General features: G+C 38.9%; 1 protein-coding gene across 1 annotated transcript; it reads left to right on the top strand.

The window, feature by feature from the left end:
- Positions 1-3,414: 3,414 nt before the first annotated feature.
- ushbp1 (Usher syndrome 1C binding protein 1) lies at positions 3,415-17,069 on the top strand. The gene is made up of 14 exons (XM_059341403.1): positions 3,415-3,593; positions 4,561-4,784; positions 4,970-5,103; positions 6,243-6,406; positions 6,718-6,906; positions 7,071-7,318; positions 8,382-8,522; positions 8,663-8,751; positions 8,878-9,013; positions 9,280-9,514; positions 10,684-10,842; positions 11,737-11,834; positions 13,885-14,007; positions 14,481-17,069. Exons 1-14 carry the CDS (start codon positions 3,588-3,590, stop codon positions 14,644-14,646), a joined length of 2,112 nt encoding a protein of 703 aa, XP_059197386.1. The 5' UTR covers positions 3,415-3,587; the 3' UTR covers positions 14,647-17,069.
- The last annotated feature ends 925 nt before the right edge of the window (positions 17,070-17,994 follow it).

The raw sequence follows: 17,994 nt of genomic DNA, 5'->3' as shown, positions 1-17,994 counted from the left end.
AATTGATGATGAATCTGTCACTCCGACTGTCACTCCCTCAGTTGGTGTATCCGATCAGCAAACAATGTCAGCTTCAATTTCAGAGCAACCAGTGAATTCTCAAAGCTGTAATGAGACTAGGCAACATACCCAAGAAATGTGTGCATCCCTTATTGCAAAACTCCAAAGCTGTGGTGTGGCTACTAATGTCATAAAGACTGTTGTTGAAAATATGGAGGAGCTTGTAGAGGAACTACATTCAAATGTGAAAGATGATGTTGTAAAATTGCTCCCTAATGTTGAGGACATGAGAACAAAATTTGATGATTATTTTGAAAACCTTGAAAATCCATTTAGCAAACTGAACACTGAGACAAAATGGAAAAAACATTTCAGTGAGAAATGGGGTCTTGTAGAACCTGTTGAGGTCGCTCTAGGGGTGAGGTATGACACCAGAAGGAATCGAACCACTGGCACATACGATCAGGTTCCTGTGACAGACAAATTTGTGTACATTCCTCTTTTGGAAACGCTGAAGTTTATATTCAACAACAGAGAGATTTTAAATCATATTTTGCGGCCTTGTGAGAAGACTGGGTTTTATAAAGATTTCTGTGATGGGAGTTATTTTAAAGATCACCCCCTCTTCTCTAAAAAACCAAACTCTCTCCAAATACAGATATTCTATGATGATTTTGAAGTGGCAAATCCACTAGGATCCAAACATGGTATCCATAAGATTGGAAGTATATACTTTATTTTACGAAATCTGTCTCCAAAGATAAACTCAGCGCTTATGAATATTCATCTTTTGGCACTTTTTCATACAGAGGATGTAAAAAAGTATGGATTTAATTTCATTTTAGAACCCATCGTACATGATCTGAAAGTCCTTGAGTGTACAGGAGTTGAAGTTCCTTTCTCTGATGAACCAGTTTATGGAACAATTGCACAAGTGACAGGGGACAATTTGGGATTGCACTCCTTACTTGGGTATGTTGAATCATTCAGTTCGAACTATTTTTGCCGCTTTTGTCTGGTAGACAAACAAACCTCACAGACAGTTTTCAGTGATGATGATCCAAGAATAACACTGCGCAACAAAGTATTGCATGCTCAGCATTGCAATGATTTGAAGGCAGATCCTTCACTGCCATCAACATTTGGAGTGAAGCGAACATGTTTACTCAATGATCTACAGTACTTTGATGTTTCTGATAACTATGCTGTAGACATTATGCATGACATATTGGAAGGAGTTGGGCAATTTGAGCTGAAGTTGCTTTTTGGTTATCTCTCAGACAACAACATCATATCCAAGACAGATATTTGTAACAGGATATATGCATACAATTATGGCTTTGTAGAGAGAAAGAATCGACCAACCAGAATCAACTTAGAGCAGAATGGAAATGGAATTGGTCTCAATGCCATTCAGACATTTTGCTTGATCCGGAATGTGCCCTTGATATTTGGAGATGTTGTCCAAGAAGGAAATGCACATTGGAGACTCTTGCTGCTTCTGCTGCAAATCATCAACATCATATTTTCTCCTGTCATTACTGATGGCATGACAGTATGTCTGAAACATCTCATTCTTGAACATCATAAACTTTTCAAAGGGCTTTATTCACATCGCAAAATGATTCCCAAACATCACTTCATGATTCATTACCCCAGATCCATTCGAAAAATAGGTCCAATTCTTCATGTTTGGGCGATGAGGTTTGAAGCCAAACATAGGTTTTTCAAGAACACAATAAAAAATTTCAAAAATATAACAAAGTCATTAGCTAAAAAACATCAGATGGCTGTGGCATACCACTGGGAATCAGTGCCATTTAAAAGTATTGACTGTGGTCCAGTAAAAACTGTTCAGCTCAATGCCTTGGCAAATGGTGAAATAATTGCTGAAGAACAGCAGGTTGACTTGGACTGTGAAGTTGATGTGACACCTTGGATCACCTGTTTTGGGACAGAGTATCGCCCAGGTCTTCTGGTTTGTTCAAACATAGAAGAGGATTTCCCAGTATTCAGTCAGATAAAAGACATTGTTGCATTTAATGGAGACTATTTTCTTCTAGCAGAAGATTTTGAGACACTTAGTTTTGCAGAGCATTTTCATTCTTTTCATGTCAGACAGGGATTTTCTGAAAATGTTTCCCTGCTGAAAGTTGATGAGTTGCTCATGTTTAAGCCATTTGATCTGCAGACAACGTATGGTTTTGACAGAGAAGATCAATATGTGGTGCCTGTGCATGTTTTTGTGTAAGAAATGTGTTAAGTGGTTGCACGCTGTTTTCATCTTGGCAATTATATTTGCAAAAAATTATTATTATTTATTTTTTTTTGCACCACGGCTCCATAACTTAAGACAAGTTTTACGTCCTTGTAACAACAGTTGACTGTTCACTTCCATAACAAGACAAGATACTTGTTAGAATATATGGTAATAACTATTATAACAATAAATTTGTTATGTTTTGGTTTTGACAGAGCTGATCAGTATGTGGTGCTGGTGCACGTTTTTGTATAAGAAATGTATTACGTAAGTGATTGCCCCCTTTTTGTTTTTCATCTTGACAATTATTTTTGCAAAAATTGATTTTACAGGGGTTTTTTTTTTTGCACCATGGCTTCTAACATAAGATGTTTTATGTCCTTGTAACAAGAGTTAACTTCCATAACAAGACAAGATACTTGTTGGGATGTATTGTAATAATAAAGATATTATATTTCAGGAAACTTTTGTGAGGACTACTAATTCTTTAAGTGTTAACAATTCACCTCAAAAGTGTTTGGTGTACACCAGTCATAGAGTACATTCTCACTCTGAGTGTTAAATAATCAGCTCTGCAAAGTGCTACAAATTACTAAACTAGAGTATATATTTTACTCTCTGGGAGCTTTAGGATTACACTGCAAGTGTCACAAAGCACTGAAGTAGTGTCTAAAAGTACCAGTGACGGAGTACAATTGTACTCTCAGAGGGTTCAAATGTAACTCTTTATTTGGAGTATATGTTTTACACTTTTGATGGAGTTCAGTGAACACCAAACTCTTGGACCTATATAAGCACTGAAACTGGAGTTAAATGTACTCTTATAGAGTACAATGTACACTGGGATTTTTGCTGTGTACCACTGAAAGCTTTCAGGTACAATAATGCAGCAGAAACTGCTGGAAAAACACCATTTAACATGTCTCTTAAGTCAGTGTCATGGTCCAAATTGACTGTAACCTTGTGCATTTTTTTAAATTACACAACTTTACAGAGCAGCTAAAACAGGGGTTACTCAGAGTCTACTACTAAAAAGGCATGGAAGCTAAATGGGGACAAAACAGGAAAGGACACAAAGTGACGGGGAATGGGTGGGGATGACTTTCTCAGTGTTTTCCACTTACCTCACTCATCACACTAAACACTGTCGGGCAGACATGAAGAGAGCAGACTGCAGCAGTGCCTGACAAATTATAGGAAAATATAGTAAAGGCAGAAACAGCAGGATTGAAGAAAACATCCTCTCATTTTTTCATGTGTTCAATTATAAGTTTTGAACAGTCTCAATAGGAAGTAAATCACTGCTGCAGACATCAGGATCACAAACATGGAGGTAGGCTGAGCGTGTTTTAGTGTTTCTCTTTAAAATATGTCACTTATACTGGTTGTTGCATGGCTTTTTGGGTGGATTTCAGATAAGACTGTAGAGTATTTTAAACCAGTTATCTGTGAAATTCCTGGCTAATAAGATGCACTCTGTCCTCAAACAAGATCCACAGACTAAATGATTATACAGAATTACAGCAGCATGCCTTGGCATAAAAACCTGGTTTGAACAATGTGAATAAGAGCAGAACGTTTAGTGATTAATAATGCTGACTGAGTGACATCAGTGTATTATAGCTGTACATTAAATGAGTGATATTCTTCCCACATGTAAATACTCAGTGAATTTGTGACTCTAAATGGCCAGATATTGTAAATATGAGTGTTTATACAGTGACCAAAGCAAGGCGTCCATTACTTATTGCCCATTGCATGCTTGAATGCCTTCCTGTGACTCTGAATCGGAAGAGGTGGATGTTTTGCTGGCTGGATAAGGAATTTAAAGCATGTCGCCAACAATCGCCTGCACAATATATGTTAGAATTCACACCATGAAAAGGAAGCTAATGCTAATTGTATCATTTTGGCATATTTATAGGCATCATAACATTATAGAAGAATAAAAGAGAATTTATTTAGCTGACATTCTTTGTGCACAACAAAAGATGTTCGGTCTACAAATATTTGCACGGCAGGAAGTTGGATCTCAGGATGTTTTAGTTTCCTCCTTTTCCGCTGCTCAAAACAATAGCCGCTAAACAGTGAAGAAACAATGCCTGGTTCAAGAGCATGCCATATTATTTTGCTAAGTCTAATTATTCTTCAATGGATGAGGCAGGAAGAGCATCCACTAATATGACTAGAACAAAAAAAAAAAAAAAAAAGAAATTTGCTTTTATTTTCCTTGAAAAGCTAAAATAATGATATGGCAGATTATTTTCCTTCAATCCAAATACAACTCTGTGTGTCTGCAGGATTCGTGCCTGGTCAGATGTGACAGCCTGGATGCTGGGTCAGTGTGTGACAGGGAGGTGATGACCCCAATCGACCACATGACCCTTGACCCTGAGGGCTCTGACGCTATAGCAAACCTGGAGCCTTCGCCAGCAGAACTGGCTCAGTGTGAGGCTGAAGTGGGAACGCTGCTCAGCATCATAGCTGAACTGAACAAGAAGATGGGGTCATTAAAGGCACCAAGGTAACTGTGGTAAAGAGATTTATTAGAAATGAGATTTATGACACTATTGCATCGATATGAGCCATAAAGTCGATCTGAATTAATCAATTTGGGTTCAATTATACATTGATCTGCTTATAGCTGGTCCCAAAGTAAACACAGATCTATTTACTAGCAGAAATGTTGATGCTGCTGGTATTTTGCAGTGAAGCAGGGGACCTGAGACCACCAGGACCATCCAGGCCTCGGGTCCCAGACCTCCTGTCCCACAGGGTGTCCAGAAGCAGCCCAGAGAGGAACATCGCCTTGGCTGCAACTAAACCTCTGCTGACTGAACGAGGTTTGCACAGACACAGTCCACATAACTTTGCCTTTATTAAGTAGAACACATGTTTTGGATGCTTTGCATGGAGGTGATCTTTCCTTCAATCAGGCCGGACAAAAACTGTCCAACAGAAGATGTATCATTTTAAGGCTATGCACTAATTACAGACTTTAACTAAAATATATCACCATAAAACTTCCCAGTTGATTACTTATATTAAGACATTTATTTTTTGTATTACAGTTTGGGATTTGTTTTATGTTTAAATATGCTAGTGAACAATTAACTTATTAAATGTGTGCAAGCTTGCATTTTCAAAGCAGAAATCCAAACGTTAGGTAAGCCAGGTTTAAAATTGTTTTATCTTTATTTATTTATTTGACATATTAGAGCTAAATATTTTTACAGAGGGAATTGTGAATATATATTTTTTATCACTTAAAAAAATCTGAAAATACTGTCAACAGCCATAAAAAATATCTTTTAATTTTTTTGCCATGTTTTCAGGAATGATATGTTATATAAATCAGGCTATGAATGATATATGAACAAACATTTCTATATAGCCCTTAATAATATAGATAGGAATGAAAATGGGAAGTTTGATGTTAGTGGTGGTGTAAGTGCCTTTGAAGTGAAGAATTCTGGCTCAGTATTAACTTGTTGTTCGAAAAAAGCCTTGAAAGATGTCCAATGTAATATACCATACATTTTGCATGACATTACAAATAAATACAGTAAACATTTTTAACTAGTAGATATCACCATGAAACCCAGTTACTCTCATTAAGACAATATTTTTTTGTAGTAACATTTTTCATATTTTTTTATGTTTAAATATTCAAATGCTTACTCAGTGCTCATTTACTAATGCTAACTGTTGGTGTAACCTGTAGATGCGAGGGGTTTTTTAATGTTGTTTTTCCACTTGTCTGAAAGAAACTCAAAATTCGCCTGTGCATTAAAAAATTGGCCTTTCTTTGCCTGCAGTGTCTCTCCGTTAAATATATTATTCTGTAAAAGACCACAAGTTATCTTGATACAATAGCACAGTAAACTAAAAACTTTTATATCTACAATTGTCTCAATATTTGTTAATCTGCCCCTCACTTTGTCTAACATGATAATCTGCACCTCTACATTTCCTCCACTAGGGGGCGGTGGTGTAGTCTGGACTAAACTCCAGGCGGTGTTATCGTCAGTGGAGGACTCCATCAGCAGTAAAAGGTCCTGGGCCGCCCCCATCACAGCTTCTGACCAGGACAAGCACAGAGAGCACCTGAGAGCAGCTCAGGAGAGCTGGGTTAAAGCCGCTCAGGTATAAAAACTGGAACAAACCCTCAGGGTTCTTGACATATTTGAATTTCTGTCGTTACAGCTGCAATTATTACATTTTTTAAAAGTAATGTAAGGTCAAATGTACTTACACCTTCAACACAATCAATCAGAATAATACTCAGAGCCATTCTCTAATAAAAAAAATACTATAAGGTCAATAGATGTTTCACAGAGATCATTGCTGCTTCTGTTTGAATTTTAATTGGCAAATTTAGAAGAAAATATGTCATTGTTCCGGCTATCTTTAGACTCCCAGCAGCCCCTTCAGTAATTTTGGCTCACTGGTTGCAGATATTGGAGGAAATGGAAATAGAGTTTGGGATTACATGCCCACCAGGCCCACCGAAGGACCAGTTTCAGGAGGACATCCTGGATCTGGAGAAGAGAGACTCTGCTCTCAGGAGCTCCCTGCAGAGTCACCAGGAGGGGCTGGAGAGAGCCCAGAGCACCATCAACCTGATGGAGGAGGAGAAGAGCAAGGTGGGGGAGGGTTTTATTCATAACACGGGTAAGGTAGAATATAAATATGCACAAAAATGAATCAATTTAAGGAGTGCAGGTACATAAATACTACACGTTATTGTTAATTAACAATTAACAAGTTAAAAAAATGTAAAATAAATGTCTCTTTTCTTACCTCTCAGCTGGCTGGTCTCCATAAGGCCTGGAGGTCTGGCAGTCGCTCTCCTTCCTACCGGCCCCCAGCTGGGGCTCTCAGTCCAGACTGGGCCTCTCCTCCTTTCCCTGGTTCCCCGTTACTCCACAGAAGATCAGCCAGGGCTGTGACGCCTCTGTCCGTGGGTGGGGACAGTTCTCCAGTGGGCTCTGTGAACTCATGCAGTCCTTGTCCGAGCCCCATCAGCCTGGAGTCTGAGACAGAACGACTGAACAGGCGAGTGTGATGAGGAGTAGCTCAGGAAAAAAAAGCTACAGCACACAGTAGACCCTTATTTTACATTTATTTATATTGTTATATTTATATAGTTTTGGTCCAGTAACCATTGACATCCTTTAAACATTGTGAATAAGTCAAAATGTAATGTCCGAGTATTTTTGTTACTTTTTTATGGTGTGTATAAAGGTCTACAAAGATCATTTTTCTTACATGACTAGCACTATAAATATCATATTCATGTAATTAAAAAAAATAACCTCAGGCATGAAAAGGAGAGAATCAAGATAAGTACAAGTACAATCCTTGTAGTAAATGTACTTAGTTACATTCCACCACTGGGTCCAAGTGACCTTCCAAGATTTATGTCATGAATAAATGGCAAAAAAGTCTGTCTTTTACAGTTTTTGTTTACATATGTACTTTTTTTTAAATTGTGATCTCTGATAGCTATGACCTTTGAAGGAAAACTGTTTCTTCCCCCATAGGGCGTGTCATATGTTACTGAGTAAAAATGACATGGCATTTTTTTTGTAAGTAACAGAATCCATTGGATTACAAAAAAATGTGTAATCTAATCTGAACACTTTTGGATTGCTTCCAAAGCAAACACTGAAAATATCACAAAAAATTGAATTATTTGATAATAAAAATATATATAATATATTCTTTAACCATCTTTAAGCACTTTGCATTTTTAGCATTTACTGTTAAGTCAAATTATCTTTGACAAAACAGTTCTGGCACATTTACAGGTGTACTTTGTTTATTCTAATACATGCTTTTATTGCTGTGTTTTTTTTTAATCAAAGGCCACATGTAAGGCAAGAGGAGCACTTAAAATGTTCATCTTCCATTTTCAATGTAAATGAAATTGAATAAAAAGTAAAATATCTACAAGTCATCATCATAAAACAAAAACAAACATTAGTTAAGTCTTCATGAGCTGCCACCTTTTCAGATGTAATCTGGGCTGATTTAAGATGCTTGTTTGTATTATTAAAACTCTTTATGAAACTTTTTTTTACTCTTAACCCTCTGATCCTCTCCCTCGTTATTCCAGGTGCATTGAGAGACTGAGGGCCAGAAATGAGCGTCTGACTGCGGCTCTGGAGCGAAGGAAAGGAGAGTCAGAGCAGATCAGTTTTACAGTAAACAGACTTGAAGCTGACTGCGCTGCCCTGCAGATGGCTCTCAGATACTGGTACACACATAAAACACCTACAAAGGCCATTCAAGGACATTCAAATGAATGGGTGTGCACAGGTCAGCTATCTAACCGTATTAATCTGGTTCTTGTCATGTAGTGAGGTCAAATTTTGTTTTTGTGGTTGTGATTGACAGTGAGGAGTGTGAAGAGGCCTACAGCGAGCTGCTGTCACTTTATGACGCCAAGAAGCAGCAAAGCATTCCCCTGCAGACAGACTCAGCAGGTGTTTTAAATACCGTGTTTTAATACTGCTTATAACTCAGTGCACATATACTTTTATATATACTGCAAGTATGCATGTCATTCACACACACACACACAGTCAGGCTCACAGTTTTCCTCTCATCAGACGCTGACGGTGACAGGCAGCAGCCCGACAGTCCGTCAACTCAGCTCATGAAAATGGGAACTGAAGAGCTGTCCACCTCCTTCTCCACAGCAGGAGTCACAGAGGAGACGGAAACACAGAGTCACACGGGGCAGAGGTGACGTTTGAAAGTGCTCTTTGTACATTCATGCACAGTAATAGGAGCGGGTAAGAGGAAAATGTGTGTCAACATTGACAGACTGAAAATGCAAACAGGAAGGGTCATATGTCATCCTGTCCCACCACCAAACATCTACATGCCTGTAACTAAATGCTTCAAAAGCTATCCGATGTGACTCAATGAAGTGTGACAACAATAAAGAACTTTTGAACTTTTCTTGGACCATGTTTCTGCCAAGTCACTCACTACCTGTAATCCCACAGGACACCTGAGCTGATGGAGCCAGAGGCTCTTCTCCGACAGCAAATTGAGCGCCTGAAGAGAGAGCGGGCAGCCCTTCGTCTACCTAAGCCGAACCCAGGAGTTGAGGGTAATATGAGCCCTGAAACTGGTCTCCAGGGTCGATCTAGAGGAGGACATGTGACTAAAGATAACGCCAAACCTCCTGATATCAAGAAAGAGAAGGCCTCCCTCTTCTATGAACTCATCTCTGTCAGGGTAAGAGCTGTGTTATTATCATTATTTATGGTTTAAAAATAAAGACCAGAAACACAAAAAAACAACCAAAACAGAAAAAGATCATGATGCTCTATAAAACTAAACTTAGTTCACATACAGTGCATACAATATACAAGACTCTGCTGGCAGATCTACATCTCATATCTAGTAAGGTCAGGGAGTATTGAGAGACCTGAAACTGGTGAAGCACTCATTTAAGGAATATTTAACCTGAAAAGCATCATCTCTTGAAGAAAACTGAAAAAACTGAAAAAAAAGGGAATTCTTGATGAAGTAAATGGCGTGGCAGTTAACACCCACTCACCATATTTACGCAGAGCAGAGGAATCATTCTCCCTGTTGCAAGTCAGTGTAGCATCAGAATGATTTTAGCTGTTATTTTAAGGCAACATAATAAACTACTGAGTGACTTTTAGGGAAAAGGGAGTGATTTTTGTTTAGCCCATAACTAACAAGCAACACCAAAAGAAAGCAAAAATCCATTCATTTAGATATGATATTAAAAGCAATGCCAAAACAGGACCAATTCAGAGGTCATATACAACTTCTCCACATAAGACCTTTAAAGGGACAGTTCACCCCAAATCAAAAATGCATATTTTCTCTGTGTAGCACTATTTAATCTGTATTGTTTTGGAGTGAGAATTATGATAGAATGAAACGTTGCTGTTGAGTCAAATGTAAATTTTTGGCACTTTGAGCATCACAAGCAAAACGCCATCTCGTTCCATTTTATTTGAGAGAAGGCAGACATCCCTACGGCCAACATCTCCTCCACTCAGCAACTATCAACCAAACTATCACCAAAACAATCTAGATTGAGATTGCACTACAGGCAAGAGAAAAATATAAGTACAGCATTTTCTTATAGAGAAAGAACTGGAGGTAAAACCTGCTAGTTGTGAAAAAAGTATTCAGATATCTTACTTAAGTAAAAGTACTAATAATATAATGTGCGATTACTCCACTACAAGTAAAATCCCTGCATTCAAAACTTACTTAAGTAAAAGTACAACAGTAAATTACAGTACAAATTCTACCGATGTACAGTACTCGAGTAAATGTTCTTAGTTACATTCCACACCTGATCTGTATTCAATCACCCATCTTTCCTGTATATAACTTGGTCAATGGTTTGACTTCTTCAGGAGGAGATGTCAGATCTGCGAGGTTTAATCCGCCTCAAGGAGAAAGAGCTGAGGTGTCTGGAGTGGGGTTTAATGGCGCAGAAGGCGCAGGAAGCAGCTGGAGCCTTCGTTCCAGAAAGCTTCAGAGAGGAGCCGGAGGATCGTAACACCCAACAACAGGTAGGACCGACTCCTGCAGTGGCATCAGAGACTTTTAATTTTCAAATAATACAAAGTCAAGGTGAAATGAGCAAGAGGGAGCAGGACGTTGGTCCACTGTGGCAGACCCGATTCAAATCTGGGTGTCCCACATGGGAAATCACACATCTACCAAAGCAGAATCCCTCCAGGCCAAGAGGGATATTTTGGTTCCACGAGGTCTTCTGCTGGGCTGTCCTGTCACCGCAGCACAGATTCATGCCGCATCACACACCTCCGTCATTGTCAAAGGAGAAAGAGCTCAACAGCTACTTTAAGTTCACAGAGATTTCTGTCTCTTTCTGCAGACACATCAGAAATGAGCGCTGCAGGGAGGTTTGTGCCTCAAATGTGGTTCTTCTTTCTTCAATATTTGTTTTTTCATGACAAATGTTTTCAAGATGCACATGGTTAAAATCAATAACTTACTTTTAACTATCCTGTTAACAGTTTAAACTAGAATCACATTGGTGTCTGATTGGTGTCACAAAGGTCTCTCTCGACCTTCAGATCAGTGGTCCCCACAAGGATGGATAAATCTGAGGGCTCGCGAGGTGATTATCAAGATGAGAAAAAAACAATTCAAGTGCATTTCTGCTCCAGTTAGATTTATTTTTCTAACTTTTTTTTTTTACTTCTTGCTTTTTTATTGTAACAAAAAAAATAAAAAGCTGCATATGTTTACCTTACAGGCCTCTAAAAACCATTCACATGAATCAGTCTGTGAGAGGAAAAAACACTATTTTTGAACTGCTCACAACACTGTGACGCTACTTTTTAGATAACTGTGTATAGGCAGTATGCTTGTTAAACAGAATTGAATGGGGAATGGCTTTTTCACTTTCAAGGTAATCCTAATTGAATGTTATGTTTCAGAGGCTCTGTGAAAATGCAGCTAAGCATGGTAGTGATGGGGACATCACTGATCCTCGAACCAGACCCATTCTGAAAGAACTGCAGGCCGTCCTGCAAAGGTGAGACTTTGACATTTCTCTGCATAGTGTAGTCCAATGTTTATATGTGCAATTCATAATTCCTGACCACATGCAGACATAGTTTCACCCTGTGCAAGAATTGCATCATTTATTAGATGCAGATTCAATCTTGCCTCATCTCAAAAGTCATAATTTCTCAAAACTAAAACTAAAATATGGACTTACACCTGAACTGAGATTCTGTGTTTAAGAGAACATAGAGTCCAGCTCCATCCGGGCAGAGATTATTCACTCAATGAAGCTTAAAGAGACCAACAGCCCAGCAGAGAGGAGGCACTGGTGGGGATGTGAGAGGACAGTGAAGCGAGGAAGGCGAACCAGGATCCAGGCTAGGCTAAGAGGGCCGCCTAAACCTGCTGTACAGTGTCTTTTTTTTTAAGGACCCCATAGGTCGTTTGTACCGACCCATATTTACATTTTAAATGTCCTCCACTGCCCTCTTGTCACCGTAACAATAATGAATGACGGCAATGTGGAGTTTAAATGGAGGTATTCACGGTTGGGAAGGGTGGATGGGTCGAACAGATGTCTGACTTTCACCTAGGAGAGCAGGGTTCGTGTCCCATGTGAAAACAAAAGTAAACGATGTGATTTTAACATCATGGAACTTCCGTGCATCAAGTTTTTAGGTAACTATGTAACTTCCAGTAGTCACGTCATAACTACTTCACTTATGGCATTTACATACATTTAATTACTTTTTAAACTGTATTTTATAATATCTCACCAGGATTTTTTTTTGCCCTTAATCTTGGTCAGTGGTTTTGTAGCCTAACTTCAACCAAACTGCAGCCTTTTTTTTGTGCAACCGTTAACCGTACGTATATGTATAATGACTTGTGCACTATTTTTAGAACAATCCGCTCTGTACCACACGGTCATATGTGTCATTATGCGTGGTATTGACAAATGACCTATTCTGTCGTTTAGGTTTGAGATCTTGTAGCTTTTTTGCCAATGCCTGCTGTCTCATCAACAAGCTGGAAGGCATGAAACTGTAGTGATATTGGAGACCTTGCTGTATAAATCCTGGACTTATGTTCATTGCAACAATAAACACAGAATCTCAGACTCTTAATTCTCAGGTCTTAATTTTAGGTTTAGGGACAAAGCTGCTAACTGTGTACACCTACTACAGCTTGATGCTACAAGTGGTATTACAAGACAAGACAAGCAGGGGCTAGCTGGTTAGCATCAGTAGATATCTCTACAACACACAAAAGGACGTCTTTGATTACATCACTTTTTCACATTATTTTGATAAGCTGGCCATATCTTAAAATACTATACTGTCAGTAAAAAGCACATATTTGATAGGTTATGTAAAACGTATATAAATGTAAATATTAGCCTTTTATAGTGTATTTTTTATGCTCCCAACTATTTATTTGCCTTTATGTATTTTTTCTGATAAATCAGACACTATGATTTGGCATCATTGTCTTCTTGTATTCATTTCACTCTCATTTTGTCTTGCTTTTGTTTGGCTGAACAGTTTAGCCTTCTGTTGTTTCATTGCCTTTAGCCTTCAGCGTTTGCTTGGCTTTGTCTGTCAAAGCACTTCATAAATACTGTTGTTAAAGGTGCTATATAAATGAAGTTATTATTAACAAGGAAACCTGTCAACTTGTTATTGTATGTTACACCACCTGGAGGAAGGTAAATGAAAAAGGGAGCTGATATCGGTGTTTTTGTAGAAAATGAATCTTTCAGACGTCTGTTGCCTGGTTTTATCCGTTGCTAAGGAACATTATGAGCACAATGCAGACTTTGGATGTAAAGGGCTTGTTGCTGTCTTTATCAGGTGCTTCAGAGAGAATCCTTTTTCTCTTCTGACCCTGAGGTGTGAAAATATCTACACAAAGCTCCACTCCAACCTCATCGCTCTGAGCTCAAGGGCGCATCATAAAGACATCTATTCCATTCTCTGATATTTTAAATGGTTTATGTCTGACGTGGATGTCTTAATTGAAATGAAGAGTCTGACATGATGTTTTTCTTTATTTCTTCTGATCTTACTTTTTTTCAGGGAACAAGCCCTGAAGAAGAGACTAGCTTTAGTCCAAGACTCGCTGAACACAGCTCTGTCAGACAGCACATCGCACAGGAGGGACAACGGAGAGCAGATTGCTCGGCTCTCACAAGCTCACAGGTGAGTATCACAGGAAAGGTGTTTCATAGACGGCATGTCTTTAACTTTCAGCATTATAATTCTGCACTAGAGCTAAAAAAAAAAAAAGTCATACTGTGGTGTCCCTGATATTAGGCGTATTTCGTACTTACTTTTTGGAAAGCGGCTGAGTGTTTTCGCTACGCCCACTAGTTAGTTCCCCTCGGCCTCTGTTCCCATACAGGAACTTTTGTAGCGGCTAACCAACAGAGTTCAAATGTGACGTAACTAGTTCTGTGACACTAACATGATTATTCAGCGACAATTTTCACCATGACATCAGTGATGCGTCGCCTACCAGAGGCAGGTACTTTCTGAGCCGTTAACCAGTGAAGTTGGGCGGATCCTCTCTCCCAAGCCACACCCATAGCGGCTCACTAGAGGGAAAAGTACATAATGGAAGCATGCTTAATGTGAGTGTCTAAATATGAATCTCTGTGTTTCTTTCATTGCAGTAAAGCCTTGAGTTCGTACCGCCAGATTCGCAGGAAGTACCGGGAGCAGGTGTGGCGACTAGAGCAGAAAGTGGCGGCCATGACGGAGAGTCACCATCACCAGAGTGGAGCTCCCAAAGCTGCGGGAGAGGCCCTGGAGTGGAGGAGAGAAGAGACTGTCCTGTGATCCTGTGATCCTTTAGTCAGAGGATCAGCTCTCCTGCTGTAATAGTTACATTTATCCAAAGTAACTACAATGTACATGTCGTATCATAAGTTATTGCACCACTCAGATAGAAGCCTCATCACTGCAGAATATTGGTCATTGGTCATCCTCTGATTTTTCCTCGAGTGCCATCATGAGGTCGACATTTGAAGTTTGGTTCACACGTTCGTGTACCATTCAGAATTAATTGTAAGAAATTCAGTGGTGCCTTAACGTTTCATGTGACACCATCAGGTGAAAAGTTATCACCAAAGTATCAACATCAATCCAATACTTCAGTTTGTGACCAAATTCCTGCTGACAATGCTGCTGAATTGTGTGCATGCTAAAATAATAAAGTAACATTATATATTGTAAACATTATAAACTTAAGTATGTTAGCATAGTTCATGAGTACAGCCCTACAGAGCTGCTAGCATGGCTGTAGACTCTTGTTTATGTCATGTCATGACATGTTAAGGCATTATAATACTTTCTTTTCTGTCATGCAAAGAGATATTTACTTATTTATCAATCTGTTTATTGTCTATTTATCTATCTACAGCAGTTCGTTCAGGCATTCATCGGCACTTGAGAGGTAAATGCTGAGTATATTGGGCAGTAGAACATGGAAGTCCTTGTCCCTTGTCACCAATAAACTGAACAGGAATTCAAAGCTGAACTTGTCAAACAGGACTCACTCATCACAAGAGGCCCAGCCCTTATTTCAGAGAAACAGCTGTTATGAACATGTGAGGCTGATTCAAGGACTGAACCCTCGAAAACGACCTCAGGGCTGACCTCGAGAGCGCACATGTCCATTTTTCCCGTACAAGCTGACTGTATAAAGCCGGCCGTGCTGTCGTCACAGAGCTCAGAAGAGGGGGATGGGGGCCGGGACAATGGCTGATGTGCACACAAAACATACGGCCAGCCCATTTGTCTTCTTAGCACTTTCATAGTTCTCCCCATCCTGCTCCCTCTGCTTTTCACTGCTTCCACTCATCTTAAACAGTCAGTTCAGACAAATTGAACTAAAAACATATTTTCATACTCTTTAAGCTATGCAAATACTTTTAATATCTGCCACCATATCAATATACTGGCTGACCCTGATGAGCACCTATTTTGAGTAAATCAAACAAATACCGTCCTGGTGCTGTAAACATTATCAGGTATTCAAAAGATGCTTTTTAAATGAAACTATATATTTGTGACTTTGTCCCAGATTTGAAAACCGAATAAAAACAGACCAGCCATATCGGACATTTGTGCAAGCGGCCTATTATGTTCTATATTTCTGTTTGTTGTTAGGTCGTGACCTCTAGTTGTGTAGTAATTTTAACGGGGCAAAGGAGGAGGTCAGGTGACACGTTATAAAGAGTGACAAAGTCCACTTGGGGATAAGGTAGGACACAAGATTGCTGTTCGTGCTCCGTGTGAAGTCAAAAGTTGGTGTGTAGTTATATTAACTTACATACTTACATATCATATATGAGTAAAATATAAATATATATTTTTGACTGTCTGATAAAGATCTTTGGTAGATTGAAAGTTTGTAGCATAGTTCAAACTTGCAGCTTTAATATAGTGTGCAGATTTTTTTGCTCCCTTGTTTAATCTCTTCTGATGCAGCACCCAAAGGTTTTTTGGATTTGAATACCCTGCACAAGAGCTGGAGCGACATATCACAAAAAGGCTTTACCCTCCTGTTATGTTGCGGGTCAAACTGACCCATTTCAAAGTTTTTAAAAAATCCTTAAAAAAAAAAAAAAAAAAGTGTTTTTTTCATTAAAAAAAAGGGGGAAAAATTAAGAACTATTATATTTTATGAACTTTTTTGCACTTTTGAACATGCCCGGGTCAAACTGAACACGGACATTATTGCTGTTCCTGAGAAACAAACATGGGGGGTTAAGGGGGAGAACTTCATCAGATGTAATTCTGACATAATGTTAATGTATTATTATGTTTTCTCTTACCCAAGTTAAGAGAAAATTGAAAACAGTATGAATAAAAAAGAAAACTGTATAGAAAGACTAAATCACAATAACTTCTTTGTAATATGGGTGAACCAGCCCTTTAAAACCCAGCTCTTTACACCCATCTTCACACCCACCCTTCACTCTTCTCTCCCTCCATCTTCTCTCCTTGCTCACCTCTCAATCATCTCCATCCCCTCTCGCTGCTCCAGCCGACCCCCCTGCCCTGACCTTCCCGGGCCGGTCAGCTGCAGCTGTGACCGGCGGTCAGGAGGTTAAGGCAAAGGTTGAGTGTCACACCCACAGGGTCACAGTGATGCCTGGCTGTTGTGTTAGCTTGTGAATGGAGGGTTCAGAGTGCCAGACGAGGTGGCGAGCCCCTGACGCCCTGACTCTTGCCTGAGCTTGCCCTTTCCCGAGCAGAGGTCAGCGCAGAGGGCCTGTCCACGCTGCTCCCCCCATCCCTCCAGGTCACCATCGCTATTGTTGTAATAGCTGCCATTAAAGCGGATGATACAATTATCATTCCATTTCTTGTCCGCTCTCTCTATGATCTATGTTAAGCTTAGAGTTCATCAAAGGTTTTTTAGATGACATGTTTTTTAGATGACATGATTGTTGTAACCTCTGGGTGACTCTTGTATCAAAGAGTACACATTATGCCAAAACGTCCCCTGGAGAGGGGGAAAAAAAGAAGTTTTCATCATGCATTGCTTCAAAAAAATGTCAGTGTAACAATGTAAAAATTATCCTTTACCAGCCTGGCATAAAAAAGTAAAGGTGCAGAAGTCAATTATTAAAGTAAAAGTTCTTGTTCTGCAGAGAAACAGCCCAATTAAGTGATTCATTATCACATACTACAGTATAAGGTTGTTAATTCACCCTAGAGCTCATTTAAACCAATTTATATATAGTTATGTAATTTCATTTATACCAGTACATCATATTTTATAAGATATGTAAAATCCTAATAACCAAAGTGACTAGAGATGTCAAAAAAATTGAGTAAAAGTAAAATTTGCCTCTGAAAAAGAAGAATAGAAGTGCAAAGTAGCATAGTTAAATAGAAGTAGAAGTACTTCGAAACTATTCTACTAAATTATAGTACTTCAGCAATTGTACCTCTGCATCCATCTCATTATAACAACCTCAGCATTACTTCTCAATCACATTATTGTTTAACCTTTTTCCTATTGAACTTGCAACTTTTGTCTCTCCATGTTGTTTGATTGTTTTTAAAGATTAAAGTATTAATTATCATGCAATTTTGTATTTTCCACATGTATTACATTGTTATTGGAATTTATATATTGACAAAAAATTAATACACACATGTATATGTATATAT

Source organism: Centropristis striata, chromosome 9 (assembly GCF_030273125.1).
Source record: "Centropristis striata isolate RG_2023a ecotype Rhode Island chromosome 9, C.striata_1.0, whole genome shotgun sequence".
In the NCBI taxonomy this organism is placed as follows: domain Eukaryota; kingdom Metazoa; phylum Chordata; class Actinopteri; order Perciformes; family Serranidae; genus Centropristis; species Centropristis striata.
The sequence above is the reverse complement of the archived record's forward strand: the minus strand, read 5'-3'. Positions and strand labels throughout refer to the sequence as shown.